The sequence below is a fragment of the Symphalangus syndactylus genome, chromosome 6 (assembly GCF_028878055.3).
Source record: "Symphalangus syndactylus isolate Jambi chromosome 6, NHGRI_mSymSyn1-v2.1_pri, whole genome shotgun sequence".
In the NCBI taxonomy this organism is placed as follows: domain Eukaryota; kingdom Metazoa; phylum Chordata; class Mammalia; order Primates; family Hylobatidae; genus Symphalangus; species Symphalangus syndactylus.
Window position 1 is genome coordinate 107,033,572 of NC_072428.2, and position 16,939 is coordinate 107,050,510.

Below are 16,939 nucleotides of genomic sequence, written 5' to 3' on the forward strand. Positions count from 1 at the left end.
CTGCTGATGCAGCACAGGGTGGTGAATTGAATTTACAGGATGGGATAGTAATTGCCTTCATTAAGTTTTATTTGGTGGAGAGTGCCCAGACTTAAGAGGAAGAAAGAAAAATCTTGCAGTGGAAAGAACATGAAATATAAAATAAGATGCCTAGGTTCCAATCCCAGCTTGGTCACTTAGGAGCTATGCAATTTTTTTCTTTCTTTCTTTTTTTTTTTTTTTTTTTTTGAGATGGAATTTTGCTCTTGTTGCCCAGGCAACCTCCGCCTCCTGGGTTCAAGTGATTCTCTTGCCTCAGCCTCCCAAGTAGCTGGGATTACAGGCGTGAGCCACCACACCCAGCTAATTTTTGTATTTTTAGTAGAGACAGGGTTTCCTCATGTTGGCCAGGCTGGTCTCAAACTCCTGACCTCAGGTGATCTGCCCACCTCGGCCTCCCAAAGTGCTGGGATCTATGCAATCTTAAATCATTTAGCCTCATTTTTTTCTTCTGTAAAATGGGTATAATGGTACTGATAAGCACCTCACTTGATGAGGCTGCAGTGAGAAATCAATGAAGCAATGATTTGTAATCTATAAGAGTAAACATGTTAATTTTCATCCAGTGTTACCCTTGGTTAAACTATGTGGTGTATTCTCTTTATCATCTTCATAACGTTTATCCTCGAAAGGACATCTGCTTTTTTCTGCATGTGTCAGCGTGCTTCTCCTTCCTGTTCTCTCCCCAAATGAACCATCAGTTTTTCAATAGCATAGCTTCTGTTTGCCGTCCATTCACAAAAAACAATGATTTGCACATTATGAACACCCAGTAAATTACCTAATAATAGGGTCTTGCATCTGAACATTTATTTGATACTCTCACATTTCATTTATGTGCAGCTGTCAGATTCATCTTGCCGCACGTATTTCTGATCATGTCATGTCACTGTTCAAAAGTTCTCAACAGTTCCTCACGGAATCTGAATGCCTATCTTAAACCCTAAGGCCGTACCACTCAAAATGTGGTCTCCAGATCAGGAGCACTGGCATCAGCTGGGAGCCCGTTATTCTACAGGCTGTATTCTGGAGGATATAGATTCTCCAGCCTCATGCCACATCTAATGAATTAGCAACTTCGTTTTCACAAGATTCCCAATTGATTCATATATAAGCAGCTTTGATTACATGTTTAATCTCTCATAAACTTCAAGCTTCAAAAGCAGGGTTGCTAGATTTAGCAAATAAAAGTAAAGGATGTCCAGTAAAATTTGAAAACAATGAGTAATTTTTTAGTTTAAGTATGTCTCCACTGCTTCATGGGACATACTTTTTAAAAGATTGCTTATCTGCAGTTCACATTTGATTAAGTGTCCTATATTTAATATGGCAACCCTATTCAGGAGGGTAGGATCCATGTCTAACATAGCTTTGTATTCCCCTGGAATAGTACAGTGCCTTCCCCAACTGTTTTTGTTTTGTTTTGTTTTGTTTTGTTTTTTGAGACAGAGTCTTGCTCTGTCACCCAGGCTGGAGTACAGTGGCGCGACCTCGGCTGACTGCAACCTCCATCTCCCCGGTTGCAGTGACAGGGAAAACCTCTGCCTCCCGGGTTGCAATGACTTCTGCAACTCTCCTTCCTCAGCCTCCCGAGTAGCTGGTATTACAGTCATGCGCCACCACGCCCCGGCTAATTTTTGTATTTTTAGTAGAGACGGGATTTCTTCATGTTGGCCAATCTGGTCACCAACTCCTGACCTCAGATGATCTGCCCACTGAGGCCTCCCAAATTGCTGGGAATTACAGGCCTGAGCCACCGTGCCCGGCCCCAGCTGTTCAATATGTTTGTTTAATAGGTAGAAAATGAGCTTCTTGAGAACAGAAGTTTCTCTTTTTATTTCAACAGTTTTGGAGCACAGGTGGATTTTTGGTTACATGGATAAGTCCTTTAGTGGTAACTTCTGAGATTTTAGTGCACCCATCACCTAAGCAGTGTACCCTGTACCCAATATGTAGTAATTTATCCCCTCCCCAGTCCCCAAAGTCCATTTTATCATTCTTATGCTTTTGCACCCTCATAGCTTAGCTCCCACTTATAAGTGAGAACATAAAATATTTGGTTTCCCATTCCTGAGTTACTTCACTTAGAATAATGGCCTCCAGCTCCTTCCAAGTTGCTGCAAAAGGCATTATTTCGTTCCTTTTTATGGCTGAGTAGTATTCCATGGTGTATACACCCGCATTTGCTCTATCCACTCATTGGTTGATGGACACTTAGGTTGGTTCCATCTCTTTGCAATTGCGAATTGTGCTGCTATGAACATGCATGTCTAGCTTGCTTTTTTCCCCCTCAACACTATATCCCCAGAGACTAACACAGTGCCCTGCACCCCGTTAAAGGACCAAAAAATATTTGTTGGATGAATAAAGGAGTATATCAAGAGCAATATTTCAATTATGGAGCGGGTCGTGATGTGTATTTTAATGAAAGCCGACTATCTTCTCCAATATTTGAAAAAACAATGTTTAAAAGGCTTCTATTTGTACACCTTTTCACACTTTAGCTGGCAGAGTTCAGGACTTGATGGAAACATAATGAAGGGCTCAGAATGTACTCATCGCAGACTGAGCCCATATGGTCACTGTGGGGAGAGAACGCTACACTCACGATGCTAGCAAGCCTGCAGCAGGCGGCCCGGCAAGACACGGTCCCCCGCCCGGCCACCAGGCGCCCGCGCACGCGCACAGCCGCGCTCAGTCCGCGAGGGCCGGGTCGAGGGAGGCGGGGCTCCCCGGGCGCGTGCGCGGCGGCCTGAGCGGCGGGCCCCTCCCTTAGCGGGGGCGCGCGGCGCTGAGGACCGCACGGAAACGGGGAAGTCAGGTGGCCGCTGCCGCCGCCGCCGCCGCGGTTTGTCGCCAGAAGGAAGATGGCGGATCTGGAGGAGCAGTTGTCTGATGAAGAGAAGGTAAGAGTCGCGGGGGCGGCGGCGCGGGCTGTCAGGAGCCGGCTCAGCCCGGGCGGGTGGGCCCGGAGTCTGGTCGCAGGGGAAGGGCATTGGCCCGCAGCCGGCCTTGCCCTCGGTTGCCCTTCCTTCCCCATCCTTGCTGCGCCCAGTGCCTGCCCCTGTCGGTCACCCGAGGCCCCGCGCGGGGGCAGGTCTCTGCCAGGCCTGCTCGCTCCGCTCCTTGTAGGGTGTGTACTCCGAAAATAGGAAGCGGGAGCCGGGCGACGGCGGGCGGGGGCGCGGGCGCAGGGGAGGGCGGCGGCTGCCCAGGACCCGCTCCTGCTGTCGGGCCACGGGGCCTGCGCCGGGGGCCGGGGACGGGGGACCGGGGACGCAAAGGGGTCTGCGTCCGTGCCTGGGAGCGGCCCAAGGGCAGTGCCCAGCGCGGCGGCCTGGCCTGTGAGTGTAGCGGCGGGTGAGGGGAAGGGAAAAATCGCTTAGGAAGCAGACCTTCACTTCTCCCTTCTACTTCCCCTTCCTCAAAGCAAAATGCTTCCTTTTCTGATTCTCTACGGTTTATCCTTTTTTTTTTCCTTTCCCCATAGAGGCCTCTCGCCCTCCTTCTCTCTTTCCTTTCGTGGCTCTAGCAGTAAGCTTTGCAGCTCCCATGTTCCCCAGGAGGCAGCAGAGTTGCTCACAAAAAGACGACCCCCTCCCCATAGTTGTTTTCTGCCCATGTTGGCAGCAGCCCCCCCGGGGGTCGATTTGGTGGCACCTCAGCTTCCTGCTAGGACTTCTTCCGAAGAGGGGAAAATGTGCAACTCCTTTTACTGTATGTTAGATACTGTGACAGCAATGGAACCAGATGAACGACTTAAGTTCTCAGATATTTAAAACGAGAAATAGAATAATTCATTGAACTGCTGCTCTCTTAATTCGCCCCTTTCGTTTGGCTTTTGGGAACGTCCCATTCCCGAGGGTGGTGGGGTAGGGGAGAACCCTGCTAATTTTGACTATTTCTCGGAAAGGACCCTTAGAAGTAACTGACAGAACATAGGAATGAGTTAGTTGCAGGGTTGGAAATGTCCAGTCTTCGTTAAAGAGTGCTTCATTTTTAAATTTCAAAACAATACAGCCAGTGCAGGAAAATACAGGTACATTTAGGTACGTTGTGGTGTTTAAGAAATCTTCATGTAAGTCTGAGAATATTTTCATTTGGGACCCTCTGCTCTAGATGTTTTTATATGCTGTGTTCTTGCACCGAAATAGAAGGTTCTGTCCCATTCCCAATGTGAATGGTCAGAAGTCAGCCTCATCTTTATTTTCGGAAATCTTTTTTTCTCTTGTGTTCTTCGGTGAAAGTGATAATACAAAAACAAAATGGGGGCGGGCAACATCTCCATAGCCCACAGACCCAGTAGGCAGATCCCTGTATCCACAAAAATTGCTGTACGGTATTCAATGTATAATCTTGGTAAATAACCCTATGTAGGTGACTGAAAATGTACAGGAGTGCACAAACACATATTTAAAATTGAGTCGTGCTAAAAAGCTTAAAAAGAGATTGTCGTGTTTTCATTCTACCATTCTTAAGTGATGATTAGTAGCTCAAGTGGCTAGAAATCTAGCTGAAGAGAGACTACTCAGTGTGGGAGTCAATATAGACCTGCCATGTGTTGTAAAGACCTAAAATAAAAAAGTTTTTTAAAAATGAGATAACAAGATGCCTTATTATCCGGCACTCTCAGGGCACTAAGCTTCATAAAGAGGAATGAGGAGGTTGTGTGTCTTAAAGTCTGCGCCGCCTAGTAGCAAAATGTTTTATGGTTAAATGAATGAAAATTCTAATTTGATTTTTGGTTGTTTTGTAAGAATATTATGTAGATATTTTACATATAAATTTCATCACTATATTTACTAATTTAAAAACTGACAAAACTTTTAGGTTAAATTCAAGTAACCAGTTAAGTGAAATTTTAACGTTCTTGTCACTTGAGATATCCAAAGGTTATTTTCATTTTGGGGGAGGAGGATGTGTCCAGTATGGGATCAGAAAACAGAGAGGACTTAAAAGTGATATTTTAATATTACTCTTTCTACCGCCTTATTGGTAATTTTCAAAAATAAGCTCTCAAGCTGGGCACGGTGGTTTGCACCTGTAATGCCAGCTACTTTGGATGCCAAGGTGTGGAGGATCGCTTGAGCCCAGGAGTTGTAAACCAGCCTGGTAACATAGCGAGACCTCATCTCTAAAAAAATAATATTGTTTTGAATGCTTTTAAGTTTTTGAAATTTCCATTCTAGATTGCAAATCTAAGGAAGGGAAGCTATTAAGATGTATCTAGTACCATACTGTATATATGCTTGGCTCAGTTAGGTACATTCATTACTTAATTTGTTGTTGTAAGAGGTAGTTGTTCTATTACTATTTCACAGATGAGTAGAGTGAGGTTCAAAAGCTTTAAGTAGTTCACCCAAGGACAGTCAAGATGAGGTAGTATTTAAAGTTTGTCTTAGTCCAAGGTTGATGTTCTTGTGACATTATGCTCTCTTCTTTTTTTTTTTTTGAGACGGAGTCCCACTCTCGCCCAGGCTGGAGTGCAGTGGTGAAATCTCGGCTCGCTGCAACCTCCGCCTCCCGGGCTCAAGTGATTCTCCTGCCTCAGCCTCCCGAGTAGCTGGGATAACAGGCACATGCCAGCATGCCCAGCTAATTTTTGTATCTTTAGTAGAGACGGGGTTTGCTATGTTGGCCAGGCTGGTCTTGAACTCCTGACCTCAGGTGATCCACCCCCCTCGGCCTCCCAAAGTTCTGGGATTACAGGTGTGAGCCACCGTGCCCAGCAGACATTATGCTTTCTTAAACAAAATTGATAAGAACCTCTTCTGGTTTTGTCTCTTCATTTTTAATTTGTTGACAGCTCATTTTGAAAAAGGAGAAACGTTGATTCTTCCTTTTTTGTTTTTTAGACGGGTTCTCACTCTGTCACCCAGGCTGGAGTGCAGTGATGATTATGGCTCACTGCAACCTCAACTTCCTGGGCTCAAGCAGTCCTCTCACCTCAGTCTCCCCAAGTAGCTGGGAGTACAGGCAGGCGTGCCACGACACCCAGCAAATTTAAAACAATTTTTTGTAGAGACAAGATCTCACGATGTTGTCCAGGCTGGTCTCAAACTCCTGGCTCAAATGATCCTACCACTTGGGCCTCCTAAAGTGCTGGGATTACAGGCATGAGCCATGATTCCTAGCCCTTTTAAAAAAAGTAATACCAAGCAAATAGTGTTAGGTTCTAAATTTTTGTCTTGATCATTTTAGAATAAAGTTTATTATTAGTACATTTAAATGTGTTATGTTACTGGTAGGAAGCATTTTAGAAATTAATCTAGAATAATAGTTTTGTTTTTTAAAATCATACACAATTGCTTTTTGAGGATACCACTATGAAGTTTAATAACCTTTTCTCCTTTGGCCACTGGGTGAATGGGAAATAAATTTAGCTGAAGAACACAATGAAGTTCTTTAAAGCTCGTAACTTGCTATAGTGTGTCCCATAGACTTTTTTTTTTTTTTTTTTTTTTTTTGAGACGGAGTCTCGCTCTTTCGCCCAGGCTGGAGTGCAGTGGCACTATCTCAGCTCACTGCAAGCTCCGCCTCCTGGGTTCACACCATTCTCCTGCCTCAGCCTCCCAAGTAGCTGGGACTACAGGCGCCCGCCACCGCGCCCAGCTAATTTTTTGTATTTTTGGTAGAGACGGGGTTTCACTGTGTTAGCCAGGATGGTCTTGATCTCCTGACCTCGTAATCCGCCTGCCTTGGCCTCCCGAAGTGCTGGGATTACAGGCGTGAGCCACCGTGCCCGGCCTCCCATAGACTTTTACATAGTTACAGAAACCCTAGGCCAAAAACAGTTCATTTTCATTCCTGGGTCAGCTGTATTGTACAGTAAAGCATTCTTGTGAATTTAAAATTGTATGAAATTATGGTGTAAGGCTGAATTGAAAAGACCCATTCCGAAACCTCTCTCTGGATGAGAGATTCAAGTTCCAGAAGGAATGCACTTAGTTACTGATGGGAAAGGATCTTTTTTCTTCCTGTAACCCTTTACCTCAGTGATTACAATACTCTATCCCATAGCTGCAACTTTTAGATCTTTGCAGTTGTCTCCCAGGTACATAGCTGTAGCACTAACTTCTTTCCTGATTACTGGTCAGATTTTTATCTGCTAGTCGTGTTCACTGGAGATGGTTAATTAGGTATGTTCAAATGGAGCTTGCCTGGAAGTAAATTTATAAACGCCCATCGTCTTTCCTCTCACACAAACGGGGGTATAATCTATCTTCTCTTGATAATTTTTCTCTTTATGTCTTTATTCCCATTATTCCAGTCATCCTGGTTTTTAATTTCAGATTTATTCTAACTTTTTTTGGCCCCGTACCTTACAATCAACTGGTAAAAGTTGTCACTTCCATCGTCAAAATATGTATTATACAAATAATTTATTTCTTGCTTGAAAAGTTAATTCATTTATATTAATACTTGGTTTATTATCTCTGCATTGACCTGATTATTAAATAATGTTTGGTAACAAAATTTCACTGTACAAACAGAATGCAACTTGATTATACTTGTTCTGTGCCAACAGTTAAGTCAAGAAAAATGTCTCATATCTGTTCTTTCCCTTCTGTTATATTTGCCACTGTTAGGCTTTTACTAGAAAGTTTCTAGACTAATCCCTCATGTTTCCCGTATCTAAGCCATGCTTTATTATGTCATTTCTCTACTCTCAAAATTTAGTGCCTGGATCCTCCATTGCCTTTACAAGGAAGCCAAGCTCTTAAAATGGTATTCATGGCCTTGTATTCCATTTTAACCTAAATAGTTCTGACATTTTCAATATATATTGTCACTTAATCGTGCTGTGAATTTAGAGAGACTTCAGAGAGCTGCATACTAGTCTATTTCTCTCTCTTTTTTTTTTGAGACAGATTCTCACTCTCTCACCCAGGCTGGAGTGCAGTGGCATGATCTCGGCTCACTGCAACCTCTGTCTCCCAGGCCCAAGCAATTCTCCTGTCTTAGCCTTCTGAGTAGCTGGGACTACAGGCACACACCTGCGTGCCTGGCTAATTTTTGTGTTTTTAGTGAAGATGGGGTTTCGCCATGTTGCCCAGGCTGGTCTGGAACTCCTGAGCTCAGGTGATCTGCCAGCTTTGGCCTCCTAAAGTGCTGGGATTATAGGCATGAGTGACCACGCCCAGCCACTCGTCCATTTCTAGCACCTCAGATAAATTGTTTAATCTCTCAGCCTCAGTTTGCTCTGAAATGTTAGAATGTGGTAGTAAGTACCTTCTTCATTAAGTTGTTATAAATCTAAATGGGCTTGGCATGTAGTAAGCACACAATAAATGGTGGTTATTTTTCTCTGCTGATGACTTTTCATCTACTTTGAGTGTTGGCACTGCTCCCAGTTCTGTCCCCTTTTTTGAAACATGAAAATCTCAGTCATCCCTCAAGATTTAGCTTAGATTACGCAGCTAGTTTAGCCTCTCATCTGAACTCTACAAGAGATCATTAGTATTAAATACAATTTTCCATAATAGTTATTTGCTTGCCGTTTTTTCCCTTTTCCATTGAAATTCCTAAGTGCAGACATAATGTCATCTTTAGCATCTATTGTTACTCTACATGTGATGAACAGGATGGCTGTACCTGCAGTTTACATACTTCTCCCTCAGTGACTGGCTTCAGAAATTTTGTGTATGTAAAAACAATATAAGCTGCCATTGTATTTCATAATATTAATGTAAAATTAGAAATGTTCTTATTGGCTGGGCGCAGTGGCTCACACCTGTAACCCCAGCACTTCGGGAGGCTGAGGCAGGTGGATCACCTGAGGTCAGGAGTTCGAGACCAGCCTGGCCAACATGGTGAAACCCCATCTGTACTAAAAATACAAAAAATTATCTGGGCGTGGTGTCGTGCACCTGTAGTCCCAGCTACTTGGGAGGCTGAGGCAGGAGAATCGCTTGGACCTGGGAGGTGGAGGTTGCAGTGAGCAGTGATCGCACCACTGCATTCCAGCCTGGGCAGTAGAGCAAGACTCCATCTCAAAAAGTTTAAAAAAAAATTCTTATTAATGAGAAGGTAAACTCAAGCAGAAAGCTGTTAATGTGGACAATATTCGTTCCTAATTCTATTCTATAGATAAATTATGTTATTTCACCAATAAAATGTAAAAATTTCTGTTGCAGACAGGAACTTGATAGCCGCTATAACATTAGTGGAGTTTTTCAGAGTTTGCACATTAAAGTAAATTTGTAGTAAATTTTCAGTGCATTTGGGAGCCATTTTTGCATGAGTAGTTGAATAGATAGAATAATTGCATGTTAGTGTGAGAATACAGATATGAAAACACTTAGAGCGGAGAATCTAAAATAATTTTTAAGGTTGAAAAGCAGGATGGCAGAACTTGACCTGTGGTTCCAAGCTATGACCTAAAAGCCTAATCAGTCACCTGAAGCAAAAATTTGTTAAAGTTATTATATCAATAATTTGTTAAATAAGAGATGCATGCATATCAGAGAAAATGAGGTCTTTGTCTTCTGAAAACCACTCTCGTGACAGGTTCCATAAAAATACCCATGGCTGTTTCAAAAAAGTATTTCATAAATTTTATTTTGAGGATTAAGTATAGTTTTTACGTTCTTGCTTTTATGACATATTTACATGTTTCACTATGCATCTAATGCCTGAGAACTTTTCTTATACATTCCAATTCACAATGTTTCTACTGGAAATAACTTTTGAAATCCATTTACCTCCATCTTCATTCATTTACCAAATATACCATATTTCACTGATTTCAGTACTGATACTTTTTTATATTTTAAGATCTCTGAAATCAGGCTGCATTGTACAATCAATGGCTTGTAATATTTCATTGGTAGCATTTTTCCTTTTTTAGTGGTAGATAAAGTGATGCATCTTATATTGATTGTGAATCAGGATAGGCAAGGATATAGTTCAGTAACAAAACCTCCTAAAATCTCAGCACAAGGGTGTGAATGTGGAGGCTTTGTACTGCATCTCATTCATTCCATGTATGTCTAGCGTGGGTCAGCAGAGAGCCCTGCTCAGGGAAGTAATTTAGCTTTCCAGTTGATTAGAGAGCTTCCATCTAAACTTTTTTCTCAGTCACTGCAGTAGTGGGAAGGAAATGGAATGCATTGCACACTTTGTTTTTTTTTGTTTTGTTTTGGTTTTTTGAGACAGAGTCTTACTCTGTCACCTAGGCTTGAGTGCAGTGGCACAGTCTCGGCTCACTGCAACCTCTGCCTCCCGGGTTCAAGGAATTCTCCTGCCTCAGCCTTCCGAGTAGCTGGAAGGAGCTCACGTCACTTCTGCTCAGATTTCAATTAGCTAAAGCAAGTTACATGTATAAACCTAATTTCAGAAAGGTCAGGGCAGAAGAGGAGAATTGGAATATTTGTGAATAGCAGTAGTGACAGCATAGATTAAGTTTTAAATTCACTAAAGTGTAGTGATCACCTGGAAGGTAGATACAATGCAAAACTAGATTCGAAGATGAATTGGACATATGTAATATACATACTAAATTGGGTCTAAAAATTTAGAAGATAGAAAAGCTACTTCTGCCTAGGGGCGTGGTAAACATCAGTTGGGGTCAAGCTCATACCAGAGAGCACAACATAGGGAAAAATAACAGGAAAGTGGGAACAAGCAGGCAGTGAGTTTTGTGTAAAAAGAATTCAGTTAAATAGTTGAGTGTCTACTCTATCTTTGGTACTTTTAAAATAAGAGATGCAAAGGTGAATTGTGCTGTTTAACAGCTCACTGTCAGGGTTTTTCCACCTCAGCACTGTTGACAGTTTGGGCCAGATATGGTTGGGCGGGTGGATGTCCTGTGCATTGTAGGGTGTTTAGCAACATCCTTGGCCCACGTGATATGCCACTACCATAACCCAGGCTTACCAATCCAGAATGTCTCCTGGTGGACAGATTCACCCCTTGTTGAGACCCATGGGTCTAGATAGATTAGAGCTAGTAAGAACAGTTGAGAACCTGGCTTAAGTGGACTTTAGGACCTGGTTTAAGGTTGTCCCACAAGAAATGGAGGAAAAAAAGATCGCCAATAGATTTTAGAGTTGGAATCAAGAAGACTTGATAAATAAATATAGGGGAAAGGCATGAGTCAGAGAAAACTGTGAACATTAAAGTCTGGATGACTGGGAGTTGGCACCACTAGTAACAACTGGAGAACCCAGGAAAGAGGATACACAGCTGGGGGGGAATAATGGTGAATTTAGTTTTGGTTGTACTGAGTTTGAGATGCTAGTCATTGTCTTTGTGAAAATGCCTAGCAGATACGGAGATAGAGAAACAGCTTGGAAAAGAGGTCAGCTCCAGAGATTATATAGAGATTTGAGAATCCTCTTTTTGTGGGTTAAAGCGAGATGGGATAAGCCCTTTAGGACAAAAAGCTTAGACATGGGAAAGAGGAGAGGGCAGGAAGAGTATACTTTATACTTTGATTTGAGGAATAAGAAGTGGAGAGAGACCTAAAGGTGAGGAGAAACACTTGAGGTCGAAGTGTTACCTATTGATAGCTAGCACAGAGTAGGTGCTGAGGTCACAGAATGTGACGAGAATTTCAAGAAGGAGCAGTGCTCAGTGTTGCAGAGATTAAGGAATATGAGACTGAAAAAAGCCTTTGGATTTAAGAGAAAGGAATGAGAAACAAATTATACCTACTCTATGCCAGGCATTTTAACATGTATTCTCTCTATTAATTGTCAGAATAACCTTGTTATTATCTTCATTGTGCAGACAGGAAACTGGTGCAGTTACAGCTATTTAAGTGGTGGACTAGGGATTAGTGGCCTTCAAGAGAATAATTTTACTAGTGTTTGGAGCAAGGAGTGGAGAGACATGAGCCAGATAACTGGAGTCTATAATAAAAAGTATGTATGTATTTTCCCTTTTCCTGAAACAGCCTTTCAGTCTTGTTTGCATTGTAAACTACTCATCTTTGGATAATCAGACTCAAGGACTTTCTTCTCTTCTTTTGTATCCTGACCTATCTCTGCTCCCTAAGCAATTTATACTTTTCTTTGTTATAACATTTAGCAATTTTAATAGATTTACCTGTTGTCCTTATTTCCTGTGTTCTTCAGGGCCAGGCCCTATGTCTTCATCATCTTTGTAATTCCAGTAGAGCTCCTGGCATGTATTAAATCAGTGATTTTCAACTCTGGCTGCACATTAGAATCAACTGGAGAGTTTATAAACAAAATGAACGCACAGGCTCCTCTTGTGGGTGAGGCCTGGAGTGTCTAATTCCTTGTTTGTTTGTTTTTTTGTTGTTGTTGTTTTAAAGCTTCCCAGGTGATCTGAATGTACAACTAGGATTGAGTCTCACTGTATCACTGTATTAGGGGCTCAATAAATGTTGACTAAAGGATGAGGAGTGGAGACAGTAAGTACAAATTATTCTTGAAAAAAATTGGTAGTGAAACAAAAGAGAAAAGTATTACTTTTACTTTGTATTACAAAGTATTACTACTTTGTTTTTTCCTGCTATTTCACTTTAAGAATACTTTTTTTTGTAAGAGAACATTCTAGGGTGTATAAGGGAAATGATTCAGAAGGGAAAAGGAAATTGAAAAAGTAAGATAAAGAATAGTTTCCATAACTTACTTTCTTTTAGTTGATGATAATGCCTACTTTGGATTCATGGGTTTCTTCATATTTTAAATAAATGGTCAAAACATATTTAAAGAAGAATCAATGTTGAGTTCTTTAGATGACCCAGTTTTAGGTTAAGTGCTGTGGGCCCTGTTTTTAATTACCAATCAAAATGATAATTATAAAGGAAAAAAATTTAGAGGAAAACTTATTAAATTACCACTCTTGAGTTTACCCATATTAAGATAAATTCACCTGACACACAGACATGTGATAGTGATCACTTGGTCATAAACTATTTAAATATCATAAAGTTCAAAAAAGTGGTTTTTTTCTCCGGTTTTACCTCTAATTCTCAAAAGACATAGCCGTTTTTTAGAGAGCTGTGGAAAACAACTTCAAATAATTCTTTTAGTTGAAGTGGAAAAGTGCATAGTGGCTCCTTTAATTTTACTACCAGTGTCTAAAGCAGTGACCCTTTTTGGTGTTACATTTTCTTGAGAATCAAGTAAAACCTATAAGTCATTTCTCAAGAAGACTAGACACTTCAAATTTTACATCTAAAGTCGCTTATAGGGCATGGGTGCAGTATCTGGTCACCCTTCAGAATCACCTGGCGAGATTTTCTAAAACATAGATTTCTAGGTCCCTATTCTCTGGAGATAGATTCACTGGGTCTGGAATAGAGGGTGGGAATCTGTATTTTTTCCAAGCTTTCCAGGTGAGTCTGACCGCCATTCATATCTGAAAAATTCCTACCCTAATATCTCCTTCCTTGATCATGGCGGCCCATACCATGTGGAAATTATAGGGACTGTAGGTAGGATTCTCAGATAAAATACTGATGCCTCAGTAAATTTGAATTTAAGCTAAACGGTGAGTCATTTTTAGTATAGCTATTTCCCATAGTAGTGCACCCTTGGACTGCTGGAGAGTGCAGGGTCCTTTGCCTCTAAATTTAATGGCTCTAGATGGCTGTTTTGGGGTTTTGTTTTTTTTGTTGGTTTTTTTTTTTTTTTTTTTGGTGGTGTGTATGTGTGTACATGTATGTCTGTGTGCTCCCATGCACATACATTGTCTGCTTTTTATACTTTCATCTTTAAACCTTGCTTAAGGTTTAAAAAAAATTTTTTTTAATTTTTGTTAGTTTACCATTTTTATAGCTGCTTTGGTGAGGACTCTATTTCCTGTTAAAGAATTGTTTTCTTCAGACAGTTTTAAAATCACCTAGAACTCAAGTTTTACCTTAGTGTTTGAAAACATGTTGCCAAATGTTCAGCAAAGGCACTAGAACAATCTGGAGAATTCATGGACATAGGCAGGTGAAGTAACATTAATTTTGCCATCTATTTCTGTAAATTGTGGTAATGATTGACAACCCACAGTAAACTCTCACGTTGTACCCTGCTGTTCTAGATGGTAATTATAAAACTGAAGTAGCACTACCAATTGCTTCTGACTTCCAGTAATAAACACATCTTGAAGAGGTGACATAGGCTGAGGGAACCCAGTCACTTCCACCTGTGGTACTTCACCATGGAGCTTGTCTTTGCTTGAGAAAAGTACATTCTGTACCATTAATGCAAAGAGTGGCACTGTCAAGGATTGCAAGGCAGAAAGATACATGTGAAGCTTATGTTCATCCAGCCCTCCTTCCCTTTGTTCTCTTTCCCTGATAAGTTTTCCAGTCTTATTCAGCAGTGTAGGTGTAAGATAGTACATTTCCAAATTCCATATTCCAAGTATCATAGGCCGTTAAAAGTACTAGATGTTTTGCACTCATTACTTTTTCTGAGGTATCACTCAAGGCCAAAGGCAGCAATTCAAAAGCCTGCTGATACTTGCCTGGTTCATCAGGGTATCCCATAATGATACCAAAGCTTTTGATCACAGCTTTTCATATCAAATATGCCTTACCTTCCATTTAAGGAGGACCAGGGAGTTAGGAACTTCTTGAGGAAAGTAAGGCACCACTACTCCACAGGATTTAGCTACAAGTAGTGTCCTTTCTGGGTCTTTGTGACTCACCTCTTCCCGTCACTGTGGTAAATGTTCGGCTTCTGCGTGTGTTGGTCCGACATGATGTGTGAATGCCATAACACCAGTTAGTATCACTTGCCTTGGCTCTTTATCTGGCCTCTTGATCATACTAGAAAGAATGTGGAGAAGCTGATTTTTCTTTTTAGATTCAAGATGTAGGCATGTTGTATACAATCTGAGGGCATCAGTGTCTCTGTCTTTGCCAGCAGCACGTCAAGTGCAATGTATAGCAAGCAATATCCAAGCATCATCACAAGGTGTTTTTCACTTTAGTCAGAGACACTTCTGATCCTAAGCGACATCTCCTGACACTTGACAAAAAGAAAGTAGTGCACGATGGAAAGCAGAAGACGGTTTCCTGTGGGGTTTATCAAAGTGAACTGTGCTTTTACTTGATGGAGAAAATAGCATTCTTTCCCTTCTCTCCTAAGGGAAGGGACTGGGGAATTCTCTCTAAGAATACTGGAATTAGGCTGGGCACGGTGACTCATGCCTGTAATCCCAGCACTTTGGGAGGCCAAGGTGGGTGGATCACTTGAGGTCAGCAGTTCGAGATCATCCTGGCCAACATGGAGAAACCCCGTCTCTGCTAAAAATACAAAAATTAGCCAGGTATGGTGGTGCTCACCTTTAATCCCAGCTACTTGGGAGGCTGAGGTAGGAGAATCACTCGAGCCCAGGAGGTGGAAATTGCAGTGAGCGGGGATGGTGCCAGTATACTCCAAGTCTGGGCAACAGAGCGAGACCCCATCCCTCCCCCCACAAAAAAAGTGGAATCAACATTATCTGGTTTTGAAAAATGAACATCCTTTTTTTTTTCTTTCCTTGCCTGAACGGTTTACGACTGAATTCTGTTCGTTTTCTTCAGAGTCTTGTAGGGATTCCGAAGAAGGTTGAATGGAATCACAAACTACCAAATGGCAAAGTGTTCATTTTTTAGGGTGGCCATTTTAGGTCTTCTAATTTGCTCCATCAAAGACCATTTCTCACTATTTAATAAATTAATTTTATCTTCCCAATTTGTGTACTAACAAGGAGTTCTCTACAGGTTGAGGAATAGAAACGAGTGAAAGAAGATTGCCTAAAATTGATAAAAGAGCTTCTGATTCATTTTCTTTCACTCCACTAGCAATATCCATAAAATCTTTCCCAGTTACTTGATCACTTCCAAAGTCTCAGTAGATTTGCAATAAATTGAAGGGTTTTTTTTTTTTATTTTTTGTTTTTGAGACAGGGTCTTGCTCTGTCAGCCAGGCTGGAGTGTAGTGGCACAGTCATGGCACACTGTATCCTTGACCTCCCAGGTTCAAGGGATCCTCCCATCTCAGCCTCCCAAGTTGCTGGGACCACAGGTGCTCATCATCATGCCTGGCTAATTTTTTTTTTTTTTTAATTTTTTGTAGATACAGGATCTCACCATGTTGACCAGGCTGGCCTCAGGTGATCCTCCCATCCCAGCCTCCCAAAGTGTTGGGATTTTACAGGTGTAAGCCATGGCACCTGGCCAAATTGGATGTTTTAAAATGTTTAAGTTATCCCGTAACTCAAAGTTCTGATCATTGTTTTCATCTGAGGTGTTTATTGATGTAAACTTGCATTCTTCAATAAAAATTCAGTTACATAGAAGTTTAGAGGCCGGGCGTGGTGGCTCATGCCTGTAATCCCAGCACTTTGGGAGGCTGAGGTGGGCGGATCACGAGGTCAGGAGATCACACTGGCTAACACAGTGAAACCCCGTCTCTACTAAAAATAGAAAAATTAGCCGGGCATGGTGGGAGGCACTGTAGTCCCAGCTACTCAGGAGGCTGAGACAGGAGAATGACGTGAACCCAGGAGGCGGAGCTTGCAGTGAGCAGAGTTCGCGCCACTGCACTCCAGCCTGGGTGACAGAGCGAGACTCCGTCTCAAAAAAAAAAAAAAGTTTAGAGCACTCAAGAGGTTTGACTGGCTCCTGAATTTCAGGGCTCAGTTTGTAATGTTTTCATTCCTGTGAAGGAACTTCATTTTCTGCAGCCTTTGTCAGGTTGGCTGAGATTTTCCTTTGTTAAAATGTTGTTGTATGTCAACCACTTGTCTCCTCCCTTCACATCCATTGGCTGTTAGGAAACTAGATAACCACACTTGTAAATTTATGTCTGAAATAAAAATAATATGATCTGTGGAGAATCTCGTGTTCTTTTTTAATGTTTAGGCTATATGTCACCTTATTTGCTTGCTTAAAACATATTTTTAAGTATCTGAATTCCTTGCTTCCTGTGTGCCTTGATAT

At 41.7% G+C, this 16,939-nt stretch overlaps 1 protein-coding gene across 1 annotated transcript in view; it reads left to right on the forward strand.

The window, feature by feature from the left end:
• Window positions 1–2,763: 2,763 nt before the first annotated feature.
• The window catches only part of CAPZA2 (capping actin protein of muscle Z-line subunit alpha 2), a 56,616-nt gene continuing 42,440 nt past the window's right edge, over window positions 2,764–16,939 (forward strand). The window contains exon 1 of the mRNA XM_055283767.2: window positions 2,764–2,945. Within this exon, the coding sequence (XP_055139742.1) occupies window positions 2,907–2,945 (39 nt within the window). The 5' untranslated portion in view covers window positions 2,764–2,906. The remainder of the gene's footprint in view (window positions 2,946–16,939) is intronic.